The sequence below is a fragment of the Oncorhynchus keta genome, unplaced genomic scaffold (genome assembly GCF_023373465.1).
Source record: "Oncorhynchus keta strain PuntledgeMale-10-30-2019 unplaced genomic scaffold, Oket_V2 Un_contig_809_pilon_pilon, whole genome shotgun sequence".
NCBI classification, from domain to species: domain Eukaryota; kingdom Metazoa; phylum Chordata; class Actinopteri; order Salmoniformes; family Salmonidae; genus Oncorhynchus; species Oncorhynchus keta.
In genome coordinates, this window is record NW_026289859.1 from 74,046 (window position 1) to 101,321 (window position 27,276).

Genomic DNA, 27,276 nt, shown 5'->3' on the forward strand with positions numbered 1-27,276 from the left:
GTTTTATTACACGATGTGAGGATGAACTGTGTAGATATTGTAGTTTTATTACACGATGTGAGGATGAACTGTGTAGATATTGTAGTTTTATTACACGATGTGAGGATTAACTGTGTAGATATTGTAGTTTTATTACACGATGTGAGGATTAACTGTGTAGATATTGTAGTTTTATTACACGATGTGAGGATTAACTGTGTAGATATTGTAGTTTTATTACACGATGTGAGGATTAACTGTGTAGATATTGTAGTTTTATTACACGATGTGAGGATGAACTGTGTAGATATTGTAGTTTTATTACACGATGTGAGGATGAACTGTGTAGATATTGTATATTATTATATTATTATATATATATTGTAGTTTTTTGTACATAGTTTACTTTCATCATACAGTGTTTAAGTACCTTGTCGATTTCCTCCCAATTTGTTTTCACTGTATAAACATTGTGTATAATATGAAGTCTTTTTTTATGTACGTAAATGTTTATTTAATAAAAATTAGATACAAAACATGAGCGAAAACTAAGTCTACAAACAAAGTAACTGGTCAACACGTCTCTTAACAAAGACTATATCTAGCATAGACTGGCCTGTGTATAGAGACAGTATATACAGAACGTGGCCCTGGTGACAGGAACTTAACTTCAACATAATTCATCTTTTCATACTAGACAGAACACTGCTTTATGATAGTTTACAGTGAATTCTCATTCTGATAACTGTCAGTTGAGAATGTTATGTTTCATGATCTTTCCCAGACTGGTGAAGGTTCATTCACAGTTTGAGGCGCTAGGAGCATTGATATGACTATTATTTGGGACGGTAACTTGCCTTCCATCACCCTTCCTCTCTAGAACAACTCAGGCCTTTTCCCCACTCCTCACTGTCGTAGCTCCTGCAGATTTACTTTTCACCACTTTCACTTTGGATTTCTGTTTGCCTCCTTTAGTGGCGGTTTTGTTCTTGTGGGTCTCTTTCCGTCTGATCAGGTCCTCCCGTCCAATATCCATCATGTGTTCCTCCCAGGACTTCATCTCATTCTTATAGCGCACTTTATCATCCTCCGCCAGCTGCATGTAGACCTGCAGAGCACAGAGTCAGTTAGTCATGTAGACCTGCAGAGCACACAGAGTCAGTTAGTCATGTAGACCTGCAGAGGACACAGAGTCAGTTAGTCATGTAGACCTGCAGAGCACACAGAGTCAGTTAGTCATGTAGACCTGCAGAGCACACAGAGTCAGTTAGTCATGTAGACCTGCAGAGCACAGAGTCAGTTAGTCATGTAGACCTGCAGAGCACACAGTCAGTTAGTCATGTAGACCTGCAGAGCACAGAGTCAGTTAGTCATGTAGACCTGCAGAGCACACAGAGTCAGTTAGTCATGTAGACCTGCAGAGCACACAGAGTCAGTTAGTCATGTAGACCTGCAGAGCACACAGAGTCAGTTAGTCAAGTAGACCTGCAGAGCACACAGAGTCAGTTAGTCATGTAGAGCTGCAGAGCACACAGAGTCAGTCAGTCATGTAGACCTGCAGAGCACACAGAGTCAGTTAGTCATGTAGACCTGCAGAGCACACAGAGTCAGTCAGTCATGTAGACCTGCAGAGCACACAGAGTCAGTTAGTCAAGTAGACCTGCAGAGCACAGAGTCAGTTAGTCATGTAGACCTGCAGAGCACACAGAGTCAGTTAGTCATGTAGACCTGCAGAGCACACCGAGTCAGTTAGTCATGTAGACCTGCAGAGTTAGCCTAGTAATTAAAAATTAATGTCCTCCAAATCAAGGTTTCACAATTATTTAAGTCTTAAGGAACTTAAATTGAGCCATTACATCACTTCCTGTTTCACTAGGGTATCAAAATGAGGTAACACGCATGCAATATCCCTTTGTCATCCAACACCATGAAGAAAACAACAGAACTGGCAGTTCAAAAGAGACAAATGGTCGTAGACCTTCATACATCTGGTAGTGGCTACAAGAAGATCCACAAACGATTGAATATACCACTGAGCCCTGTCAGGGCAATTATTAAAAATGATAAAAGATATGGAACAGTTGAAAACCTCACGGGTAGAAGACCCCCCAGGAATGGGAGGAGGATGGTGAGAGAAGCAACAAAATCCCCAAGAATCACTGTGAAAGAATTGCAGGCCTTGGTGGCGTCTTGGGGTCACCAGGTTTCAAAAACCTCCAACAGACGCCACCTCCACAACCACAGGCTCTTTGGAAGGGTTGCCAGAAGAAAGCTCCAACAAACGCCACCTCCACAACCACAGGCTCTTTGAAAGGGTTCCCAGAAGAAAGCCCCATCAGACGCCACCTCCACAACCACAGGCTCTTTGAAAGGGTTGCCAGAAGAAAGCCCTTTCTGACCCCAAGACACAGACGCAAGCGCTTGGAGCCAAACGTCATTTAAGTTATGACTGGAAGAAGGTGCTCTGGTCCGATGGGACCAAAATTGAAAGTTTGGTCAGATAAAGCATTGGCATGTTTGGCGTCGAAACAGAGATGCATAAAAGGAGAGGGAGAACCTTCCAGAAGGACAACCATATCTGCAGCACTCCACCAATCAGGCATTTATGGTAGAGTGGCCAGACGGAAGCCACTCCTCAGTAAAAAGGCAAGTGACAGCCCGCTTGGAGCTTGCAAAAATGAACCTAAATGACTCTCAGACCATGAGAAACAAAACGTGTCTCCAGTCTGATGAAACCAAGATTGAACTCTGTGGCCCCAATGCCAAGATTCACATCTGGAGGTAACCTGGCACCATCACTACGGTGAAGCATGGTGGTGGCAGCATCACGTCTGGAGGAAACCTGGCACCATCACTACGGTGAAGCATGGTGGTGGCAGCATCACGTCTGGAGGTAACCTGGCACAATCACTACGGTGAAGCATGGTGGTGGCAGCATCACGTCTGGAGGAAACCTGGCACAATCACTACGGTGAAGCATGGTGGTGGCAGCATCACGTCTGGAGGAAACCTGGCAACATTCACTACGGTGAAGCATGGTGGTGGCAGCATCACGTCTGGAGGAAACCTGGCACCATTCACTACGGTGAAGCATGGTGGTGGCAGCATCACGTCTGGAGGAAATCTGGCACCATCACTACGGTGAAGCATGGTGGTGACAGCAGTCATGATCAAGGCAAAGATGAACGGAGGAAAGTACAGAGAGATGAAACGTACCGAATGCACTGTATCAAACACTTCATTCCACCTACTTGTTTCTGTGAGGTTGACAGTTTGGTCCAGTCCTCCCGCAGCATCTTCATCTTGCCCTGAGGGGAAAAAGGTGACAGCATTATAACAGGTGGTTGTTATAGCGTTACATTTAGATTACATATCAACCATCTCTTTAACGCTGGTATAATGGAATGTGTTAAAGAATATTACACTTTCATCCCATTGACTCACAACTCATGAAAAAGTATTTGATTACTGGACACTGATACCAACCTGTGTGGCCCCCACCCCCCATCTGGACTCCTCAGTACCAACCTGAGTGGTCCCCCCCCCCCTGGACTCCTCAATACCAACCTGAGTGGTCCACCCCCCTCTGGACTCCTCAGTACCAACCTGAGTGGTCCCCCCCCTGGACTCCTCAATACCAACCTGAGTGGTCCCCCCCCCCTGGACTCCTCAATACCAACCTGAGTGCCCCCCTGGACTCCTCAGTACCAACCTGAGTGGTCCCCCCCCTGGACTCCTCAATACCAACCTGAGTGGTCCCCCCTGGACTCCTCAATACCAACCTGAGTGCCCCCCTGGACTCCTCAGTACCAACCTGAGTGCCCCCCTGGACTCCTCAATACCAACCTGAGTGCCCCCTCCTCTGGACTCCTCAGTACCAACCTGAGTGCCCCCCCTCTGGACTCCTCAGTACCAACCTGTGTGGTCCCCCCCCCTCTGGACTCCTCAGTACTAACCTGAGTGGTCCCCCCTCTGGACTCCTCAGTAACTCCTCAGTACCAACCTGCGTGGTTCCCCCCCCTCTGGACTCCTCAGTAACTCCTCAGTACCAACCTGCGTGGTTCCCCCTCTGGACTCCTCAGTACCAACCTGTGTGGTTCCCCCTCTGGACTCCTCAGTACCAACCTGCGTGCCCCCCCTCTGGACTCCTCAGTACCAACCTGTGTGGTTCCCCCCCCCTCTGGACTCCTCAGTACCAACCTGTGTGGTCGTCCCCGTGGACTCCTCAAAGTGTTCTGCCATGAAGATGTTAAAGGACGACCGGGGACGTTTGGGTTTGCCAAGACTGTTCAACTCCTAAAAGTGGAAGATGGTGGTCAGACGAGTCACCAGGAACATTTCAGTGGCACAACATCAGAACACACCACTACTAATACTATCACAAGGCCTTAGTAGTATGCCATTACATTCACTAGGAGGGGCCTGTCATGCCAAATAGTGTCCACGGCCCACAGCACATCACTATGAAGTAGAGGTCGACCGATAATGATTTTTCAAAGCCGATACCGATTATTGGAGGACCAAAAAAGCTGATTATAATAACAATTACAACAATACTGAATGAACACTTATTTAAACTTAATATAATACATCAACAAAACCAATTTAGCCTCAAATAAATCATGAAACATGTTCAATTTGGTTTAAATAATGCAAAAACAAAGTGTTCTTAATTGACTTGCCTAGTTAAATAAAGATTAAATAAAGGTGTAAAAAATAAATTAAAATACCATTTTAAAAATTTGGCCAAATCGGTGTCCAAAAATACCGATTTCCGATTGTTATGAAAACTTGAAATCGTCCCGAATTAATCTATCATTCTGATTAATCGGTCAACCTCTACTATGAAGATCAATGAGCTACACTCACCCTCTTCCTCCTGATGGCTTTCCTCTTGGCCAGCCTCAGTCTCCTCTCCTGTTTCAGAGCAGCAGCCTGTGCAGGTGTGAGCTGGGACTGGTACCTCTGCATGTCCACCTTAAACTGTTCCCTGGCAACCACCGACGCCTGTTGAAAAGGCTGTGGGGGGAAGTCAACATGTATTTAGCTAATTAACCACACAAGTCTGTCCACAGTACAACAACACTGATATGTCAATTTCAGGTAGGCTATAAGTCAAACAGCCTATTTTCAGTTATTTAAATACTGGCAAGTACATCCATGTTGGTAGGAAGTAGACGCATGACAGTCTGTGTCGTCTTCTCTGATGGAAGGTGCAAACATGGACTACAGAAGTGTCAAATGTATTCTCTGTCACACACGGAGAAAGAAGATATCTGGGGGCCCTGCTGTCAGGGTCTGGGGGGCCCTGCTGTCAGGGTCTGGGGGGCCCTGCTGTCCACGGTGTCAGGGTCTGGGGGGCCCTGCTGTCCAAGGTGTCAGGGTCTGGGAGGGGGGCCCTGCTGTCCACGGTGTCAGGGTCTGGGAGGGGGGGGCCCTGCTGTCCACGGTGTCAGGGTCTGGGGGCCCTGCTGTCCACGGTGTCAGGGTCTGGGGGGGCCCTGCTGTCCACGGTGTCAGGGTCTGGGGGCCCTGCTGTCCAAGGTGTCAGGGTCTGGGGGGCCCTGCTGTCCAGGGTGTCAGGGTCTGGGGGCCCTGCTGTCCAAGGGGTCAGGGTCTGGGGGGCCCTGCTGTCCATGGTGTCAGGGTCTGGGGGGCCCTGCTGTCCAAGGTGTCAGGGTCTGGGGGCCCTGCTGTCCATGGTGTCAGGGTCTGGGGGCCCTGCTGTCCATGGTGTCAGGGTCTGGGGGCCCTGCTGTCCAAGGTGTCAGGGTCTGGGGGGCCCTGCTGTCCAAGGTGTCAGGGTCTGGGGGGGGGCCCTGCTGTCCACGGTGTAGGGTCTGGGGGCCCTGCTGTCCACGGTGTCAGGGTCTGGGAGGGGGAGGCATGCTGTCCACGGTGTCAGGGTCTGGGGGGCCCTGCTGTCCATGGTGTCAGGGTCTGGGAGGGGAGGCATGCTGTCCAAGGTGTCAGGGTCTGGGGGGGGCCCTGCTGTCCATGGTGTCAGGGTCTGGGAGGGGCCCTGCTGTCCATGGTGTCAGGGTCTGGGGGGCCCTGCTGTCCAGGGTGTCAGGGTCTGGGGGAGGCATGCTGTCCATGGTGTCAGGGTCTGGGAGGGGAGGCATGCTGTCCAAGGTGTCAGGGTCTGGGGGGCCCTGCTGTCCAAGGTGTCAGGGTCTGGGGGCCCTGCTGTCCATGGTGTCAGGGTCTGGGGGCCCTGCTGTCCAAGGTGTCAGGGTCTGGGGGGCCCTGCTGTCCACGGTGTCAGGGTCTGGGGGCCCTGCTGTCCAAGGTGTCAGGGTCTGGGGGGCCCTGCTGTCCAAGGTGTCAGGGTCTGGGGGGCCCTGCTGTCCAGGGTGTCAGGGTCTGGGGGGGGCCCTGCTGTCCACGGTGTCAGGGTCTGGGGGCCCTGCTGTCCAGGGTGTCAGGGTCTGGGGGGCCATGCTGTCCAAGGTGTCAGGGTCTGGGAGGGGTCCCTGCTGTCCACGGTGTCAGGTTCTGGGGGCCATGCTGTCCAAGGTGTCAGGGTCTGGGGGCCCTGCTGTCCAGGGTGTCAGGGTCTGGGGGGCCCTGCTGTCCATGGTGTCAGGGTCTGGGGGCCCTGCTGTCCAAGGTGTCAGGGTCTGGGGGCCCTGCTGTCCAAGGTGTCAGGGTCTGGGGGCCCTGCTGTCCAGGGTGTCAGGGTCTGGGGGCCCTGCTGTCCAAGGTGTCAGGGTCTGGGGGCCCTGCTGTCCAAGGTGTCAGGGTCTGGGGGCCCTGCTGTCCAAGGTGTCAGGGTCTGGGGGCCCTGCTGTCCAGGGTGTCAGGGTCTGGGGGGCCCTGCTGTCCACGGTGTCAGGGTCTGGGGGCCCTGCTGTCCAAGGTGTCAGGGTCTGGGGGCCCTGCTGTCCACGGTGTCAGGGTCTGGGGGGGGGGCCCTGCTGTCCACGGTGTCAGGGTCTGGGGGGGGGGCCCTGCTGTCCAAGGTGTCAGGGTCTGGGGGGCCCTGCTGTCCAAGGTGTCAGGGTCTGGGAGGGGAGGCATGCTGTCCATGGTGTCAGGGTCGGTGGGGGGCCCTGCTGTCCACGGTGTCAGGGTCTGGGGGCCCTGCTGTCCATGGTGTCAGGGTCTGGGGGGCCCTGCTGTCCACGGTGTAGGGTCTGGGGGGCCCTGCTGTCCATGGTGTCAGGGTCTGGGAGGGGAGGCATGCTGTCCAAGGTGTCAGGGTCTGGGGGGGGGGGCCCTGCTGTCCATGGTGTCAGGGTCTGGGAGGGGGAGGCATGCTGTCCAAGGTGTCAGGGTCTGGGAGGGGAGGCATGCTGTCCAAGGTGTCAGGGTCTGGGGGGGGCCCTGCTGTCCATGGTGTCAGGGTCTGGGAGGGGGAGGCATGCTGTCCAAGGTGTCAGGGTCTGGGAGGGGGGGCCCTGCTGTCCAAGGTGTCAGGGTCTGGGAGGGGGAGGCATGCTGTCCAGGGTGTCAGGGTCTGGGGGCCCTGCTGTCCAAGGTGTCAGGGTCTGGGAGGGGGAGGCATGCTGTCCAAGGTGTCAGGGTCTGGGAGGGGGAGGCATGCTGTCCAAGGTGTCAGGGTCTGGGAGGGGGAGGCATGCTGTCCAAGGTGTCAGGGTCTGGGGGGGCTGTCCACGGTGTCAGGGTCTGGGGGCCCTGCTGTCCAGGGTGTCAGGGTCTGGGAGGGGAGGCATGCTGTCCAAGGTGTCAGGGTCTGGGAGGGGAGGCATGCTGTCCAAGGTGTCAGGGTCTGGGGGCCCTGCTGTCCAGGGTGTCAGGGTCTGGGGGCCCTGCTGTCCAAGGTGTCAGGGTCTGGGGGGCCCTGCTGTCCACGGTGTCAGGGTCTGGGGGCCCTGCTGTCCAAGGTGTCAGGGTCTGGGGGGCCCTGCTGTCCAAGGTGTCAGGGTCTGGGGGCCCTGCTGTCCAAGGTGTCAGGGTCTGGGGGGCTGTCCACGGTGTCAGGGTCTGGGGGCCCTGCTGTCCAGGGTGTCAGGGTCTGGGAGGCATGCTGTCCAAGGTGTCAGGGTCTGGGAGGGGGAGGCATGCTGTCCAAGGTGTCAGGGTCTGGGGGGCCCTGCTGTCCAGGGTGTCAGGGTCTGGGGGGCCCTGCTGTCCAAGGTGTCAGGGTCTGGGGGGGGCCCTGCTGTCCACGGTGTCAGGGTCTGGGGGGCCCTGCTGTCCAAGGTGTCAGGGTCTGGGGGGCCCTGCTGTCCAAGGTGTCAGGGTCTGGGGGCCCTGCTGTCCACGGTGTCAGGGTCTGGGGGCCCTGCTGTCCAAGGTGTCAGGGTCTGGGAGGGGGAGGCATGCTGTCCAAGGTGTCAGGGTCAGGGGGGCCCTGCTGTCCACGGTGTCAGGGTCTGGGGGGCCCTGCTGTCCAAGGTGTCAGGGTCTGGGAGGGGAGGCATGCTGTCCAAGGTGTCAGGGTCTGGGGGCCCTGCTGTCCAAGATGTCAGGGTCTGGGGGGGCCCTGCTGTCCAAGGTGCCAGGGTCTGGGGGGCCCTGCTGTCCAAGGTGTCAGGGTCTGGGGGCCCTGCTGTCCAAGGTGTCAGGGTCTGGGGGCCCTGCTGTCCAAGGTGTCAGGGTCTGGGAGGGGAGGCATGCTGTCCAAGGTGTCAGGGTCAGGGGGCCCTGCTGTCCACGGTGTCAGGGTCTGGGGGGCCCTGCTGTCCAAGGTGTCAGGGTCTGGGAGGGGGAGGCATGCTGTCCAAGGTGTCAGGGTCTGGGGGGGCCCTGCTGTCCAAGGTGTCAGGGTCTGGGGGGGCCCTGCTGTCCAAGGTGCCAGGGTCTGGGGGCCCTGCTGTCCAAGGTGTCAGGGTCTGGGGGCCCTGCTGTCCAAGGTGTCAGGGTCTGGGGGCCCTGCTGTCCAAGGTGTCAGGGTCTGTGGGGGCCATGCTGTCCAAGGTGTCAGGGTCTGGGGGGTGGGCATGCTGTCCACGGTGTCAGGGTCTGGGAGGGGTCCCTGCTGTCCAAGGTGTCAGGGTCTGGGGGGGCCATGCTGTCCAAGGTGTCAGGGTCTGGGGTCCCTGCTGTCCAAGGTGTCAGGGTCTGGGGGTCCCTGCTGTCCAAGGTGTCAGGGGGGCTGCTGTCCACGTCGTCAGGGTATGGGGGGGGCCTTGCTGTCCACGGCTTCAGGGTATGGGGGGGGCCTTGCTGTCCACGGCTTCAGGGTATGGGGGGCCTTGCTGTCCACGGCTTCAGGGTCTGGGGGACACCTTGCTGTCCACAGTGTCAGGGTCTGGGGGGGGCTTGCTGTCCACAGTGTCAGGGTCTGGGGGGCCTTGCTGTCTACTGAAGTGTCCCTACTGAATCAAGACACAACCTACCTGTTTCTGGTCTGCTGTCAGAGTTCTCCACTGCTGTCCACAGTGTCAGGGTCTGGGGGGGCCTTGCTGTCCACAGTGTCAGGGTCTGGGGGGCCTTGCTGTCCACAGTGTCAGGGTCTGGGGGGCCTTGCTGTCTACTGAAGTGTCCCTACTGAATCAAGACACAACCTACCTGTTTCTGGTCTGCTGTCAGAGTTCTCCCCTGCTGTCCACAGTGTCAGGGTCTGGGGGGGGGGGGGGCCTTGCTGTCCACAGTGTCAGGGTCTGGGGGGGGCCTTGCTGTCTACTGAAGTGTCCCTACTGAATCAAGACACAACCTACCTGTTTCTGGTCTGCTGTCAGAGTTCTCCACTGCTGAGCAATCTTCCTTATCACATCGACAGCTTTGACATCTGAAACTCACATCAACATTAACTCAGTGATGTGTGAAGACAAAGGAATGAGTGAAGCTGTAGAGACACTGTCCATTCTAACACCAGTCACCTGGATACTCCCTGACAACGAGAGGTTGTTGCTGTTTCACAAATCTCATGTATCCGTTCAGGGGCTTCTTAGGGGGAGCGCCTGCAATGGTGGTCAAACTCTTTACAGCTGGGATCACATTGACGAACCTACAACACACACACAACACATTATCCCTACAACACACACAACACATTGTCCCTACTACATTATCCCTACAACACATTATCCCTTGTAATGGAAAAATTGCAAGATTATGTTATAATGCTTTTATTGCATCATGGTTGTGTTATGCAACAGAATAGAGTATTTTGTTAACTATTGTGTGTGTGTTCTACTGAGGATGGACTTCTGGGAGATTACACTGACTGGAGATTTACGATGTCTTTGGGTGATAAAACCTAAAGAGCATTCCAGAGAATGAGTTAATGTTTCTGTTCTATACCGTAGCAGGGAGAGTAGCAGCTGCCTTAGCAGGAACTAATGAGGATCCATAATAAACCCCAGGAAGAGTAGCTGCTGCCTTAGCAGGAACTAATGGGGATCCATAATAAACCCCAGGAAGAGTAGCTGCTGCTGAGCCTTCCATAGAATGAGGTAATGTTTCTGTTCTATACCGTAGCAGGGAGAGATGGTTCCAGTTTGGAGTCAGAGGACCAGCCACTGGTCTATACAATGAAAACTGTTGACACAGCAGATGCTGTCTGCTATGTATTATAGATACCTTTCATACAAATCTTAACCTTGTGACCCATTCTATGTATTATAGATACCTTTCATACAAATCTTAACCTTGTGACCCATTCTATGTATTATAGATACCTTTCATACAAATCTTAACCTTGTGACCCATTCTATGTATTATAGATACCTTTCATACAAATCTTAACCTTGTGACCCAGTCTATGTATTATAGATACCTTTCATACAAATCTTAACCTGGTGACCCATTCTATGTATTATAGATACCTTTCATACAAATCTTAACCTTGTGACCCAGTCTATGTATTATAGATACCTTTCATACAAATCTTAACCTGGTGACCCATTCTATGTATTATAGATACCTTTCATACAAATCTTAACCTTGTGACCCATTCTATGTATTATAGATACCTTTCATACAAATCTTAACCTGGTGACCCATTCTATGTATTATAGATACCTTTCATACAAATCTTAACCTGGTGACCCATTCTATGTATTATAGATACCTTTCATACAAATCTTAACCTTGTGACCCATTCTATGTATTATAGATACCTTTCATACAAATCTTAACCTGGTGACCCATTCTATGTATTATAGATACCTTTCATACAAATCTTAACCTTGTGACCCATTCTATGTATTATAGATACCTTTCATACAAATCTTAACCTTGTGACCCATTCTATGTATCTGTTGTTCGTCATTTCGGCTGAGAGGGGTGTATGTCGGCTATAAAGGATCTACTTTTGTGTTGTCACTTTTCAATGGTTCATTAGAAATGGTGCATCATTGAAAGTCAAATGCTATTGCAAAGCTCTCATTGTTAAAGATTTAGTTTAAGTATAACTCTGACTTGTGTGATAAGTTTGTCTCTCCTCATTTGATACTAGAGAAATGAGCCACCACACCACAATACATTCTCCCTACTACACACTAGGTGTCGACCGATTAATCGGTATGGCCGATTAATTAGGCCCGATTTCAAGTTTTCATAACAATCTGAAATTGGTATTTTTGGACACAGATGTTTTTATTATTTATTTATTTAACTAGGCAAGTCAGTTAAGAACACATTCTTATTTTCAATGACCGCCTAGGAACGGTGGGTTAACTGCCTTGTTCAGGGGCAGAACGACAGATTTTCACCTTGTCAGCTCAGGGGTTCCAATCTTGCAACCGCACAGTTAACTAGTCCAACGCTCTAACCATTGCACTCCACGAGTAGCATGCCTGTTACGCGAATGTAGTAGAAGCCAAGGTAAATTGCTAGCTAGCATTAAACTTATCTTGTAAAAAACAATCAATCATAATCACTAGTTATAACTACTGATCCAGTTTAGCAGGCAATATTAACCAGGGGAAATTGTGTAATTTATCTTGCGTTCATTGCACGCAGAGTCAGGGTATATGCAACAGTTTGGGCAGCCTGGCTCATTGCGACCTAATTTGCCAGAATTTTACGTAATTATGAAATAACATTGAAGGTTGTGTAATGTAACAGAAATATATTTAGACTTAGGGATGCCACCCGTTAGATAAAATACAGAACGTTTCCGTATTTCACTGAAATAATAAACGTTTTGTTTTCTAAATGATAGTTTCCGGATTCAATCATATTAATGACCAAAGGCTCGTATTTCTGTGTGTTATTATGTTATAATTAAGTCTGATTTGATAGAGCAGTCTGGCTGAGCAGCAGCAGGCCCGTAATCATTCATTCAAACAGCACTTTCGTGAGTTGCCAGCAGCTCTTTGCAAGCACAGCGATGTTTAGTCAGCCAACAATTGTGCAAGTTCTCCCACTTAAAAAGATGAGAGGCCTGTAATTTTCATCATAGGTACACTTCAACTATGACAGACAAAATGAGGGGGAAAAAATCCAGAAAATCACATTGTAGGATTTTTAATGAATTTATTTGCAGATTATGGTGGAAAATAAGTATTTGGTCACCTACAAACAAGCAAGATTTCTGGCTCTCACAGACCTGTAACTTCTTCTTTAAGAGGCTCCTCTGTCCTCCACTCGTTACCTGTATTAATGGCACCTGTTTGAACTTGTTATCAGTATAAGTATAAAGACACCTGTCCACAACCTCAAACAGTCACACTCCAAACTCCACTATGGCCAAGACCAAAGAGCTGTCAAAGGACACCAGAAACAAAATTGTAGACCTGCACCAGGCTGGGAAGACTGAATCTGCAATAGGTAAGCAGCTTGGTTTGAAGAAATCAACTGTGGGAGCAATTATTAGGAAATGGAAGACATACAAGACCACTGATAATCTCCCTCGATCTGGGGATCCACGCAAGATCTCACCCTGTGGGGTCAAAATGACCACAAGAACGGTGAGCAAAAATCCCAGAACCACACGGGGGGACCTAGTGAATGCCCTGCAGAGAGCTGGGACCAACGTAACAAAGCCTACCATCAGCAAGGGCATTGAAGATGAAACGTGGCTGAGTCTTTCAGCATGACAATGATCACAAACACACCGACCGTGTAACGAAGAAGTGGCTCCGTAAGAAGCATTTCAAGCTCCTGGAGTGGCCTTGCCAGTCTCCAGATCTCAACCCCATAGAAAATCTTTGGGGGGAGTTGAAAGTCCGTGTGCCCAGCAACAGCCCCAAAACATCACTGCTCTAGAGGAGATCTGCATGGAGGAATGGGCCAAAATACCAGCAACAGTGTGTGAAAAGCTTGTGAAGACTTACAGAAAACATTTGACCTCTGTCATTGCCAACAAAGGATATATAAGAAAGTATTGAGATAAACTTTTGTAATTGATCAAATACTTATTTTCCACCATAATTTGCAAATCAATTCATTAAAAATCCTACAATGTGATTTACGGGATTTTTTCCCCCTCATTTTGTCTGTCATAGTTTAAGTGTACCTATGATGAAAATTACAGGCCTCTCTCGTCTTTTTAAGTGGGAGAACTTGCACAATTGGTGGCTGACTAAATCTTTTTTTTATATACAGTGGGGCAAAAAAGTAAGAAATCGACGCCCAAAAATACCCAAATTAAATTGTCCATTCCTATTAATCCGTCGACCTCTAATCGAGAGCATCCTGACAGGTTGCATCACTGCCTGGTACGGCAATTGCTCGGCCTCAGACCGCGAGACACTACAGAGGGTAGTGCGTAAGGCCCAGTACATCACTGGGGCAAAGCTGCCTGCCATCCAGGACCTCTACACCAGGCGGTGTCAGAGGAAGGCGCTAAAAATTGTCAATGACCCCAGCCATAGACGGTTCTCTCTACTACCGCATGGCAAGCGGTTACCGGAGTGCCAAGTCTAGGACAAAAAGGCTTCAACAGTTTTTACCCCCAAGCCATAAGACTCCTGAACAGGTAATCAAATGGCTACCTGGACTATTTGCATTGTGTGCCTCCTCAACCCCTCTTTTACGTTGCTGTTACTCTCGGTTCATCATATATGCATAGTCACTAACTATACATTCATGTACATACTACCTCAATTGGCCGACCAACCAGTGCTCCCACACATTGGCTAACCGGGCTATCTGCATTGTGTCCAGCCACCCGCCAACCCCTCTTTAATGCTACTGCTACTCTCTGTTCATCATATATGCATAGTCATTTTAACCATATCTACATGTACATACTACCTCAATCAGCCTGACTAACCGGTGTCTGTAGAAGCCTCTCCTGTTTATAGCCACTCTACTGTTTATAGCCTCGCTACTGTTTATAGCCTCGCTACTGTTTATAGCCTCGCTACTGTTTATAGCCTCTCTACTGTTTTATTTCTTTACTTACCTATCACTCACCTAACACCTTTTTTGCACTATTGGTTAGAGCCTGTAAGTAAGCATTTCACTGTAATACCTGTGGTATTCGGCGCACGTGACGCCCAATAATGTTTCACCATGTTTTGTGCTGCTGTCGTGTTGTTGTCTTAGGTCTCTCTTTATGTAGTGTTATGGTATCTCTTGTTGTGATGTGTTTTGTCGTAGATTTTTCATTTAAAAATGTAGTGTTATGGTATCTCTTGTTGTGATGTGTTTTGTCGTAGATTTTTCATTTAAAAAAGATTTCACCTTTATTTAACCAGGTAAGCTAGTTGAGAACAAGTTCTCATTTACAACTGCGACCTGGTCAAGATAAAGCATAGCAGTGCGACAGAAACAACAACACAGAGTGTACAAGTGTACAGTCAATAACACAATAGAAAAAAAGTCTATATTTTTTATTTTACCTTTATTTAACTAGGCAAGTCAGTTAAGAACAAATTCTTATTTTCAATGACGGCCTGGGAACAGCACCTGTTCAGGGGCAGAACTACAGATTTGTACCTTGTCAGCTCGGGGATATGAACTTGAAACCTTTCGGTTAATAGTCCAACGCTCTAACCACTAGGCTACGCTGCCGCCCCTATATACAGTGTGTGCAAATGGCATGAGGAAGTAAGGCTATAAATATGCCATAGTAGCAAGGTAATTCAAATTTAGCAGATTAACACTGGAGTGATAGATGTGCAGATGATGGTGTGTAAGTAGTGATACAGGTGTCCAAAAGAGCAGCAAAGTAAATAAAAACAATATGGGGATGAGGTATGGGGATGAGGAGGTAGGGTGGGTGGGCTATTTACAGATGGACTATGTACAGCTGCAGCGATCGGGTTAGCTGGTCAGATAGCAGATGTTTAAAGTTATTGAGGGAAATGTAAGTCTCCAGCTTCAGCTATTTTTGCAATTTGTTTCAGTCACTGGCAGCAGAGAACTGGAAGGAAAGGCGGCCAAAGGAGGTGCTGGCTTTGGGGATGTTGTTATCGTGACGAGTGAGCTGAGATAAGGCAGAGCTTTACCTAGCATAGACTAAAAAGATGACCTGGAGCCAGTGGGTCTGGCGACGAATATGTAGCGAGGGCCAGCCGACTAGAGCATACAGGTCGCAGTGGTGGGTGGTGTAAGGTGCTTTGGTAACAAAACAGATGGCACTGTGACAGCTAATTGGATGTAGTCTGAGTAGAGTATTCAAAGTTATTTTGTAGATGACTTCGTCGAAGTCGAGGATCGGTAGGATTGTCCGTTTTACTAGGGTAAGTTTGGCGGCGTGAGTGAAGGAGGCTTTGTTGCGACATAGAAAGACGATTCTAGATTAGATTTTTTATTGAATATGTTTGATATGAGTCTGGAAGGAGAGTTTACAGTCTAGCCAGACACCTAGGTATTTGTAGTTGTCCACGTATTCTAGGTCAGAACCGTCCACCGTAGTGATGCTAGTCGGGCGGGCAGGTGCGGGCAGCAAACGGTTGAAAAGCATGCATTTGGTTTTGCAGGCGTTTAAGAGCAGTAGGAAGCCACAGAAAAAGTGTTGTATGGCATTGAAGCTCGTTTGGAGGTTAGTTAACACAGTGTCCAAACAAGGGCCAGAAAGGAGCAGATTTCTGGGTGTGGTAGAATAGATTCAGGGCATAATGTGCAGACAGGGGTATGGTGTGGTGCGGGTACAGTGGAGGTAAGCCCAGGCACTGAGTGATGATAGAGAGGTTGCATCTCTGGTCAAGCTGGTTATACTAGGTGAGGTCACCGCATGTGTGGGAGATGGGACAAAGGAGGTATCTAAGGCATGTAGTGGGACTAGGGGCTCCGCGGTAAACTAAAACAATGATAATTATCCTAAACAACAGTATACAAGACATATTAACATTTGAGAGAGGCATAAAGCAATCACAGGTGTTGATTGGGAGAGCTAGCTAAGTCAACAACTGGTAAGACAACAGCTTATCAGCTAAGACAACAACAACAGGTAAAATTGAGATGAATGGGCAGAGAGGGTCAGTTAACTAGACACAGGGCCTGAGTTCGGGGCTAGGGAAGACAGATAAACGAGAAGGTAAACAAAGTGGAGTACCTTGATGAATTTACAGTCCAGCAGGCACCAGCCCCCGTCCAAACAGGACGCCTTTTGCAGTCATTGGAAATAATAAGAATTTGTTCTTAACTGACTTGTCCATTTTTAAAGGTTAAAAACATTTGACAAAAATAAAACATGTCATTGGATACCAGTCAGTGCCAGTCAAGCTAACCTTGGCTAACCTTAACTAGCTAACTAACTAGGCTCTAATTAGACTAATACTGGCGTGATAGCTGGAAATAAAGCAATTCCTTTGCATAATTGGTTTTATGAATGTCCAAAAATCTAAAATACCAATTATAAATTGTACAGGGTGGCTTACTAACTATCTACCTAACATATCTATCTTGACAACGGGACGTTTTGCTCCTTATGTTACCTTGGAAGACTGGATGCGTGGGAGAAGAGACTGAATGACTTTTTCAAAAGGCAAACCCCAGAAAACATCAGACCGAAAGGTGCCATGTCTGGTTGACGAGACGGTCGGGATAAAGCTTTGACAACAATGGTACTGTCCCGGACTGACTGGCTCACTAGTTCCTCGTTGTTTATTAGCTACCTAATTCAATAATGTCCGTTTGCCCCTGCCATGCACGGATAACCCGCCTTCACCGCTCCGCTGCATTGTGGGAAAAGGTCATGGCAGTGTTTACGTAGTTTAAGATTCACTGCAGCACTTTCACGAAAAATGGGAACGTCAACCAATTATTTATGTGACCAATAAATAATCAAGTGACTTTTGAATTACTCCAATAAATTGCTGTGTTCTTGACCCACGGGTTTCATTTATATAAATGATATATTTTTGCGTTCTTGACCCACGGGTTTCATTTATATAAATGATATTTTTGCGTTCTTGACCCATGGGTTTCATTTATATAAATTATATTTTTTATAATTTATATAAATTATATTTTTGCGTTCTTGACCCATGGGTTTCATTTATATAAATTATAAATGCTGCGATATTTTTTTCACCTTTATTTAACCAGGTAGGCAAGTTGAGAACAAGTTCTCATTTACAATTGCGACCTGGCCAAGATTAAGCAAAGCAGTTCGACACATACAGCAACACGGAGTTACACATGGAGTAAAACAAACATACAGTCAATAATACAGTAGAAAAATAAGTATATATACAATGTGAGCAAATGAGGTGAGATAAGGGAGGTAAAGGCAAAAAAAAGGCCATGGTGACGAAGTAAATACAATATAGCAAGTAAAACACTGGAATGGTAGATTTGCAGTGGAAAAATGTGCAAAGTAGAGATAGAAATAATGGGGTGCAAAGGAGCTAAATAAATACAATAGGGGGAGAGGTAGTTGTTTGGCCTAAATAATAGATGGGCTATGTACAGGTGCAGTAATCTGTGAGCTGCTCTGACAGTTGGTGCTTAAAGCTAGTGAGGGAGCTAAGTGTTTCCAGTTTCAGAGAATTTTGTAGTTCGTTCCAGTCATTGGCAGCAGGGAATTGGAAAGAGGAGGCCAAAGGAAGAATTGGTTTTGGGGGTGACCAGAGAGATATACCTGCTGGAGTGCGTGCTACAGGTGGGTGCTGCTATGGCGACCAGCGAGCTGAGATAAGGGGGGGACTTTACCTAGGGGGTCTTGTAGATGACCTGGAGCCAGTGGGTTTGGCGATGAGTATGAAGCGAGGGCCAGCCAACGAGAGCATACAGGTCGCAGTGGTGGGTAGAAAATGGGGCTTTGGTGACAAAACGGATGGCACTGTGATAGACTGCATCAATTTGCTGAGTAGAGTATTGAGGCTATTTTGTAAATGACATCGCCAAAGTCGAGGATTGGTAGGATGGTCAGTTTTACAAGGGTATGTTTTGCAGCATGAGTGAAGGATGCTTTGTTGCGAAATAGGAAGCTGATTCTCAATTTAGCTTTGGATTGGAGATTTTTGATGTGAGTCAAAAGCTCATTTGGAGGCTTGTTAACACAGTGTCCAAAGAAGGGCCAGATGTGTACAGAATGGTGTCATCTACGTAGAGGTGGATCAAAGAATCACCAGCAGCAGGAGCGGCATCGTTGATATATACAGAGAAAAGAGTCGGCCTGAGAATTGAACCCTGTGGCACCCCCATAGAGACTGACAGAGGTCCGGACAACAGGCCCTCCGATTTAACACACTGAACTCTATCTGAGATGTAGTTGGTGAACCAGGCGAGGCAGTCATTAGAGAAACCAAAGCTGTTGAATATGGTGATTGACAAGAGTCGAAAGCTTTGGCCAGGTCGATGAAGACGGCAGTGTAAACAATCAGCTACTGGTGTAAGACAGCCTGATGCCATTGGCCATACCCAGTAACAGGCAGACATGACCCCCATCACAGTTTCTGTAAGACAGACTGATGCCCCTTGGCCATACCCAGTAACAGGGGCAGACCCATCACACTTTCTGTAAGACAGCCTGATGCCCCTTGGCCATACCCAGTAACAGGCAGACAAGCCCCCATCACACTTTCTGTAAGACAGCCTGATGCCCCTTGGCCATACCCAGTAACAGGGGCAGACCCATCACACTTTGTTTGATCAGTTGAGTAACCCTCTGAATCTCCACCCAGTGGTCTGCACTCATTTCCCAGGGTGTGTCTTTCAGGAGTCAGCAGTTACAACAACTCAACTCACTGTGAGCATCATTCACTCTACTGAACATGTTGAGCCTTTAAACCATTGTAATATTTAACTCATAATAAAACTAACTCATGCTTACCCCAGGACAAGTTTCCATGCTTTCAACGGCAGTGAATTAGAACACATGAGCATTAATAAAGTGTACCATTCTTTAATTATACAAAAGTGCTAAACAGCATAAGCCATAGCCATAACTGAAGCCCCTAAATCACTGTTAATGGCAGAGAATGTATTTCAATGTTTTAATGATACAAGTTCTGACTTAATGCTAAAACAACTAAAGTAGGTCCAGAATAGTTTGATACAATAAAAACAAAACTGGTTTGATTCCTCAATTTCCCTCTTTATGGGTGACAGTCGCAGAGGCCATGCCACAGTATTCTGATGTAGTAACAGCAGGTTGTATTCTGATGACTAACAGCAGGCCACAGTATTCTGATGACTAACAGCAGGCTACAGTATTCTGATGACTAACAGCAGGGCTACAGTATTCTGATGACTGGAACAGCAGGCTACAGTATTCTGATGACTGGAACAGCAGGCTACAGTATTCTGATGACTAACAGCAGGCTACAGTATTCTGATGACTAACAGCAGGCTACAGTATTCTGATGACTGGAACAGCAGGCTACAGTATTCTGATGACTAACAGCAGGCTACAGTATTCTGAATGTATTCTATGACTGGAACAGCAGGCTACAGTATTCTAACAGCAGGCTGACTGGAACAGCAGGCTACAGTATTCTGAATGTAACCTGATGACTGGAACAGCAGGCTACAGTATTCTAATGACTTCCTCTTCCATTCATGAGACGAGAAACAAAAGTTCCCAAAACCAGGAAGTAGGGATAACAACAATGTCCAGTTGTTGTCCCCATATCTATCACCCTTAATGTACATATGTGCAGTGTATACCCCCTGTAACAACATCATCCATAGTCCATGGGTTCACATGATAAATGTTGACACTACAATGTGTTCCATATCACCTAAGTTTACTTTCTATTACCAGAATATACAGTGTTTTGTGACTTAAAAAAAAAATCTTCAGGAGGGCCTTTACATTGCATACTTCTGAGTCCAATCTCTTGCTAGTCTGTTGTATCTGGAAACAAAATAAATATGGTTATCTCACAATAACAATGGCAGAAATAATATGAAACAAAGTTTAAATGTCATCGCTGTTGATTTGCTATAGAATGTTCAAATATACTGCAACGATCTAAATAGGTACCCCATTATTCAAAGGGTTTGGTTCCAGCAGCTCATTGGAGAAATAGGCCTAACACTTTACACAGTTACAATATACTCACTTCTCTTTGTCTAGTTTGTAGATCTGTGCTATGTCTGGAACTAAGGGGTCGTCCGGGTTTGGGTCACAAAGCAACGAACATATGGACAACAGAACTGGAAAACAGATGAAGTGACAGATGATGAAGTTGTGTCATGAATGGTCATCGGCATTTCACATTCTATTCACAAATCAGTGAGATTGTTCATTTAGATTTAATGATCAGGTTAAAGTTATAGGAGGGTTGTAATAGTGTGATTTAATGATCAGGTTAAAGTTATAGGAGGGTTGTAATAGTGTGATTTAATGATCAGGTTAAAGTTATAGGAGGGTTGTAATATTGTGATTTAATGATCAGGTTAAAGTTATAGGAGGGTTGTAATATTGTGATTTAATGATCAGGTTAAAGTTATAGGAGGGTTGTAATATTGTGATTTAATGATCAGGTTAAAGTTATAGGAGGGTTGTAATATTGTGATTTAATGATCAGGTTAAAGTTATAGGAGGGTTGTAATAGTGTGATTTAATGATCAGGTTAAAGGAGGGTTGTAATAGTGTGATTTAATGATCGGGTTAAAGTTATAGGAGGGTTGTAATAGTGTGATTTAATGATCAGGTTAAAGTTATAGGAGGGTTGTAATATTGTGATTTAATGATCAGGTTAAAGTTATAGGAGGGTTGTAATAGAACATTCTACAAGTGTATGGATGGAACAATGTTTTAACATGGAACCAGGTGTGTCATTTCTACCAGTTAGCCAGCTACATTGTGGCAGCATGTGTAGTAAAGTACCAGCCCAGTTAACTCATTTTTGATACAGTTAATGCTGGAGACCACTGGGATCGCAAGATGTCCAAGCAGATGCTCCCGTTACTGTTGATATTTGGATGATAGATCTTTGTTGTGAATGCTACCTGCAGAAAGATGGACATGTGTTAATGTTCAATTTATCCACGAGGACCATTCTTTAGCAACAGTTTAATGATGTAATGACTTGCATAACAAATCAATTCTTACCTTTGGTGGCTTGAAGGGATAGTCGGTGGGGAAGTGGATTGTGAGAAAGAAGACACCACTTTGGTATGGACTATCACCCTAGGAATAACAGGAACAGGTATACATTGTTATAAATTATGAAAATGTACAATAAAATTATTTCAACATCAATTCAAACCTATTGTTCAGATGACCCATGTTGCAATCAATAAACCACACACATCCTTTTGAAGTCATACTCACTGGCCCCATTATTGTTGCTTGCCAATGGAACACTGGAATATAGAAAGAGAACATGTATTAGGCCTATAGAACCGGCCCCTCTAGGTAGGGGCCTATAGAACCAGCCCCTCCAGGTAGGGGCCTATAGAACCGGCCCCTCCAGGTAGGGGCCTATAGAACCGGCCCCTCTAGGTAGGGGCCTATAGAACCGCCCCTCTAGGTAGGGGCCTATAGAACCGGCCCCTCCAGGTAGGGGCCTATAGAACCGGCCCCTCCAGGTAGGGGCCTATAGAACCGGCCCCTCCAGGTAGGGGCCTATAGAACCGGCCCCTCCAGGTAGGGGCCTATAAACCGGCCCCTCCAGGTAGGGGCCTATACAACCGGCCCCTCCAGGTAGGGGCCTATACAGGCCTCCCACCGGCCCCTCCAGGTAGGGGCCTATACAACCGGCCCCTCCAGGTAGGGCCTATACAACAGGCCCCTCCAGGTAGGGGCCTGATACAACCGGCCCCTCTAGGTAGGGCCTATACAACAGGCCCCTCTAGGTAGGGCCCCTATACAACAGGCCCCTCTAAGGTAGGGCCTATACAAATCCGGCCCCTCTAGGTAGGGCCTATACAACCAGCCCCTCTAGGTAGGGCCTATACAACCAGCCCCTCTAGGTAGGGCCTATACCACCAGCCCAGGTCCATCTAGGTAGGGCCTATACCACCAGCCCAGGTCACTCTAGGTAGGGCCTATACAACCAGCCCCTCTAGGTAGGGCCTATACCACCAGCCCAGGTCCCTCTAGGTAGGGCCTATACCACCAGCCCAGGTCCCTCTAGGTAGGGCCTATACCACCAGCCCAGGTCCATCTAGGTAGGGCCTATACAACCAGCCCCTCTAGGTAGGGCCTATACCACCAGCCCAGGTCCCTCTAGGTAGGGCCTATACCACCAGCCCAGGTCACTCTAGGTAGGGCCTATACAACCAGCCCAGGTCACTCTAGGTAGGGCCTATACAACCAGCCTTAGGCCCTCTCCCCTTCACCGGATATAGACTACATTACCCTCAGAGTCCTAAACTTACAGTCCTCTCCCACGGGTCCAGCAGAGCACTGTGCTGGCGGATCCCTCTGCAGGTCATGAAGCTCCTAGGAGACAAAACAAGTCAGACAAGTAGTGCTAAGGGTTACACATGGAACTGAAAGCTGTCCTTGAGGACGAGGTCAGATACATTTACATCCACGAAATAGCTGGGTTTCTTAACATGTCCCTAGTCATAGCTTTATTCAGGTAGATATATTTGACTGTAATAATGATAGGCCTACTTCATAATGCCCTGCCTTAGCTACAACCTCAAGTCAAATTAGACTAGTTATCATTACAGGTGCTGCACCTAAATAAGTGCATTTAGCATGAATAGCTGTGTCCTGGAGAGGGGTTAAATGGCTGACAAAGAAAATTACAATCTAGTTTAGACGTGGTACATACCATGATATCATGTAATGCTAAACATTAAGATTGTGGGCCGTGTTAATTCATTGTTAACTAGCCTTCTCGTATGTGTGCAGTCTAGCTCGATAGCTGGCTATGTGGTTATGATTAGAAATGAACCAATTATCTAGCTAGCGTAACATTAATAAACAATAACTTCCGATAGATGAGGTTCGGTTTGGCTAACGTTAGTTATCCAGCCACCCGGTCACCCCGGGACAGCCACCCGGTCACCCCGGGACAGCCACTCGGTCACCCCGGTACAGCTCGCCACTCTGGCACAGCCGTCCGGTCACCCCGGCACAGCTAGCTACAGCTAGCCACCCTGGTACAGCTAGCTACAGCTAGTCACCCTGGTACAGCTAGCTACAGCTAGTCACCCTGGTACAGCTAGCTACAGCTAGTCACCCTGGTACAGCTAGTCACCCCGGCACAGCTAGTCACCCCGGCACAGCTAGCCACCCTGGTACAGCTAGCCACCCTGGTACAGCTAGCCACCCTGGTACAGCTAGCTACAGCTAGTCACCCTGGTACAGCTAGCTACAGCTAGCCACCCTGGTACAGCTAGCCACCCTGGTACAGCTAGCTACAGCTAGTCACCCTGGTACAGCTAGCTACAGCTAGCCACCCTGGTACAGCTAGCCACCCTGGTACAGCTAGCCACCCTAGTACAGCTAGCTACAGCTAGTCACCTGGTACAGCTAGCCACCCTAGTACAGCTAGCCACCAGCTAGTCACCCTGGTACAGCTAGCCACCCTGGTACAGCTAGCCACCCCAGCTAGCACAGCTAGTCACCCGGTACAGCTAGCCACCCTGGTACAGCTAGCCACCCGGCACAGCTAGCTACAGCTAGCCACCCTGGTACAGCTAGCCACCCCGGCACAGCTAGTCACCCGGCACAGCTAGCCACCCTGGTACAGCTAGCCACCCTGGTACAGCTAGCTACAGCTAGTCACCCTGGTAGCTAGCTAGCTGGTACAGCTAGCCTAGTCCTACAGCTAGCTACAGCTAGCCACCCTGGTACAGCTAGCCACCCTGGCAGCTAGCCACCCTAGTCAAAGCTAGCTACAGCTAGTCACCCTGGTACAGCTAGCCACCCTAGTACAGCTAGCTACAGCTAGTCACCCTGGTACAGCTAGCCACCCTGGTACAGCTAGCCACCCTGGTACAGCTAGCTACAGCTAGTCACCCTGGTACAGCTAGCCACCCTGGTACAGCTAGCCACCCCGGCACAGCTAGCTACAGCTAGCCACCCTGGTACAGCTAGCCACCCCGGCACAGCTAGCTACAGCTAGCCACCCTGGTACAGCTAGCCACCCCGGCACAGCTTGCTACAGCTAGTCACCCCGGTACAGCTAGCCACCCTGGTACAGCTAGCCACCCCGGCACAGCTTGCTACAGCTAGTCACCCCGGTACAGCTAGCCACCCGGTACAGCTAGCCACCCCGGCACAGCTTGCTACAGCTAGTCACCCCGGTACAGCTAGCCACCCTGGTACAGCTAGCCACCCCGGCACAGCTTGCTACAGCTAGTCACCCTGGTACAGCTAGCCACCCTGGTACAGCTAGCTACAGCTAGTCACCCTGGTACAGCTAGCTACAGCTAGTCACCCTGGTACAGCTAGCTACAGCTAGCCACCCTGGTACAGCTAGCTACAGCTAGCCACCCTGGTACAGCTAGCTACAGCTAGTCACCCTGGTACAGCTAGCTACAGCTAGCCACCCTGGTACAGCTAGCCACCCTGGTACAGCTAGCCACCCTGGTACAGCTAGCTACAGCTAGTCACCCTGGTACAGCTAGCTACAGCTAGCCACCCTGGTACAGCTAGCCACCCTGGTACAGCTAGCCACCCTAGTACAGCTAGCTACAGCTAGTCACCCTGGTACAGCTAGCCACCCTAGTACAGCTAGCTACAGCTAGTCACCCTGGTACAGCTAGCCACCCTGGTACAGCTAGCCACCCTGGTACAGCTAGCTACAGCTAGTCACCCTGGTACAGCTAGCCACCCTGGTACAGCTAGCCACCCCGGCACAGCTAGCTACAGCTAGCCACCCTGGTACAGCTAGCCACCCCGGCACAGCTAGCTACAGCTAGCCACCCTGGTACAGCTAGCCAGCCACCCTAGTCACCCCGGTACAGCTAGCCACCCTGGTACAGCTAGCCACCCGGCACAGGCTACAGCTAGCGGTACAGCTAGCCACCCTGGTACAGCTAGCCACCCTGGCACAGCTTGCTACAGCTAGTCACCCGGTACAGCTAGTCACCCTGGTACAGCTAGCCACCCCGGCACAGCTTGCTACAGCTAGTCACCCCGGTACAGCTAGCCACCCCGGTACAGCTAGCCACCCCGGCACAGCTTGCTACAGCTAGTCACCCCGGTACAGCTAGCCACCCTGGTACAGCTAGCTACAGCTAGTCACCCTGGTACAGCTAGCTACAGCTAGTCACCCTGGTACAGCTAGCTACAGCTAGCCACCCTGGTACAGCTAGCTACAGCTAGTCACCCTGGTACAGTTAGCTACAGCTAGCCACCCTGGTACAGCTAGCCACCCTGGTACAGCTAGCCACCCTGGCACAGCTAGCCACAATGCTAGCTAACCATCTTACCTTCTGTATTCTTTTCAGTGCCATGGTGACCGACTTAGTCAAATGCCCCCAAGTACTCGTCGACTTCGTATTTTCTTTAGATGTCTATTTAATAGTATTGCTTAAAAGGTAAAGGTATTTTATTTCCCTGAGTAGATCGCCAAGACAAGGGTGTGTGTATGTGGTTCTCTATTGTTTCCGCTTTCTGTTTACGGTCGGCTTTAAACAAGGGGTTTGGGGGATTGTAGTTCCTCTTCGGAAAATGTAGTAGTGTTCCAGCTCCCAGTAGCATTATGCACAATGCATTTATACCTTTCAACAATGATTGATTATTGAAATAACATATTTATTTCCCACTATCAATTAATTGATTATTGTATTTTTAAATAGTTAGCTCAACTGAGTGCGTGTGTGTTTATTACTTTTAAATAAGAATAAACCAACTTGACAAAGTACATTTCATAATGGACAAATACTTAATTTTTCCAACAATTGTTTACAGACGGATTATTTCACTTACAATTCACTCTATCACAATTCAAGTGGGTCAGAAGTTTACAGATGCTAAATTGACTGTGCCTTTAAACAGCTTGTAAATTCAACAAAATTATGTCATGGCTTTAGAAGCTTCTGTTTGGCTAATTTACATTTTTTGAGTCAATTGGAGGTGTACCTGTGGATGTATTTCAAGGCCTACCTTTAAACTCTGTGCCTCTTTGCTTGACATCATGGGAAAATCTAAAGAAATCAGCCAAGACCTCAGAAAATAAATTGTAGGCCTTCACAAGTCTGGTTCATCCTTGGAAGCAATTTCCAAATGCCTGAAGGTACCACGTTCATCTGTACAAACAATAGTACGCAAGTATAAACACTATGGGACCACGCAGCCATCATACCGCTCAGGAAGGAGACGCATTCTGTCTCCTAGATAGAGATGAACGTACTTTGGTGCGAAAAGTGCAAATCAATCCCAGAACAACAGCAAAGGACCTTGTGAAGATGCTGGAGAAAACAGGTACAAAAGTAGCTATATCCACAGTAAAAATAGTCCTATTTCGACAACCTGAAAGTCTGCTCAGCAAGGAAGAAGCCACTGCTCCAAAACCGAAAGTAAAAATCCCAAACTTCGTTTTGCAACTGCACATGGGGACAAAGATCGTACTTTTTGGAGAAATGTGCTCTCGTCCGGTGAAGCAAAAATATAACTTTTTGGCCATAATGACCATCGTTATGTTTGGAGGAAAAAGGGGAGGCTTGCAAGCCACAGAACACTATCTCAACCGTGAAGCACGGGGTGGCAGCATCATGTTGTGGGGGTGCTTTGCTGCATGAGGGATTGGTGCACTTCACAAAATAGATGGCATCATGAGGAAGGAAAATTATATGGATATATTGAAGCAACATCTCAAGAATATCAGTCAGGAAGTTAAAGCTTGGTTCCAAATGGGTCTTCCAAATGGACCAAGACTCCAAGCATACTTCCAAAGTCGTGGCAAACTGGCTTAAGGACAACAAAGTCAAGGTAGTGGAGTGGCCATCACAAAGCCCTGACCTCAATCCCATAGAACATTTGTGGGCAGAATTGAAAAAGCATGTGCGAGCGAGGAGGCCTACAAACCTGACTGTTACACCAGCTGTGTCAGGAGGAATGGGCCACAATTCACCCAATTTATTGTGGGAAGCTTGTGGAACACCACCCAAAACGTTTGACCCATG

The 27,276-nt window shown here is 48.4% G+C and overlaps 2 protein-coding genes across 4 annotated transcripts in view; both read right to left on the bottom strand.

Annotated features, from left to right (window-relative positions):
- LOC127926707 (transcription factor A, mitochondrial-like) overlaps nt 1–16,972 on the bottom strand; it is a 33,673-nt gene extending 16,701 nt beyond the window's left edge. The window contains exons 1-8 of one of the 3 annotated variants that reach the window (XM_052512207.1): nt 16,725–16,972; nt 16,343–16,393; nt 9,771–9,898; nt 9,609–9,679; nt 4,849–4,998; nt 4,180–4,275; nt 3,231–3,287; nt 837–1,087 (exon numbers count right to left, since the gene is read on the bottom strand). In XM_052512207.1, the coding sequence (XP_052368167.1) occupies nt 866–1,087; nt 3,231–3,287; nt 4,180–4,275; nt 4,849–4,998; nt 9,609–9,679; nt 9,771–9,898; nt 16,343–16,393; nt 16,725–16,810 (861 nt within the window). In that variant the 5' untranslated portion in view covers nt 16,811–16,972 and the 3' untranslated portion in view covers nt 837–865. Of the gene's footprint in view, nt 1–468; nt 1,088–3,230; nt 3,288–4,179; nt 4,276–4,848; nt 4,999–9,608; nt 9,680–9,770; nt 9,899–16,342; nt 16,394–16,724 lie in introns of those variants that run through there. The other 2 variants (XM_052512206.1, XM_052512208.1) reach the window with 2 other exon arrangements.
- Nucleotides 16,973–19,961: 2,989 nt separating this feature from the next.
- On the bottom strand, nt 19,962–25,786 carry LOC118380338 (ubiquitin-conjugating enzyme E2 D4-like). Its single transcript, XM_052512209.1, has 7 exons — nt 25,582–25,786; nt 22,567–22,630; nt 21,518–21,549; nt 21,296–21,373; nt 21,088–21,192; nt 20,301–20,395; nt 19,962–20,092 (listed from the first exon to the last, which is right to left on the bottom strand). The coding sequence occupies exons 1-7, from the start codon at nt 25,603–25,605 to the stop codon at nt 20,047–20,049; spliced, it is 444 nt and encodes a 147-aa protein (XP_052368169.1). The 5' UTR covers nt 25,606–25,786; the 3' UTR covers nt 19,962–20,046.
- Nucleotides 25,787–27,276: the final 1,490 nt, after the last annotated feature.

Bases quoted from the DNA above. Each gene is read 5' to 3' on its own strand.
- LOC118380338 (XM_052512209.1), bottom strand. From the start codon at position 25,605: ATGGCACTGAAAAGAATACAGAAG. The intron at 22,631-25,581 runs GTAAGATGGTTA...TTTGTCTCCTAG, and splicing joins CACTGAAAAGAATACAGAAG to GAGCTTCATGACCTGCAGAG. The intron at 20,396-21,087 runs ATGAGTTAACTG...ATCTGTTTTCCA, and splicing joins CAGCATTAACTGTATCAAAA to GTTCTGTTGTCCATATGTTC.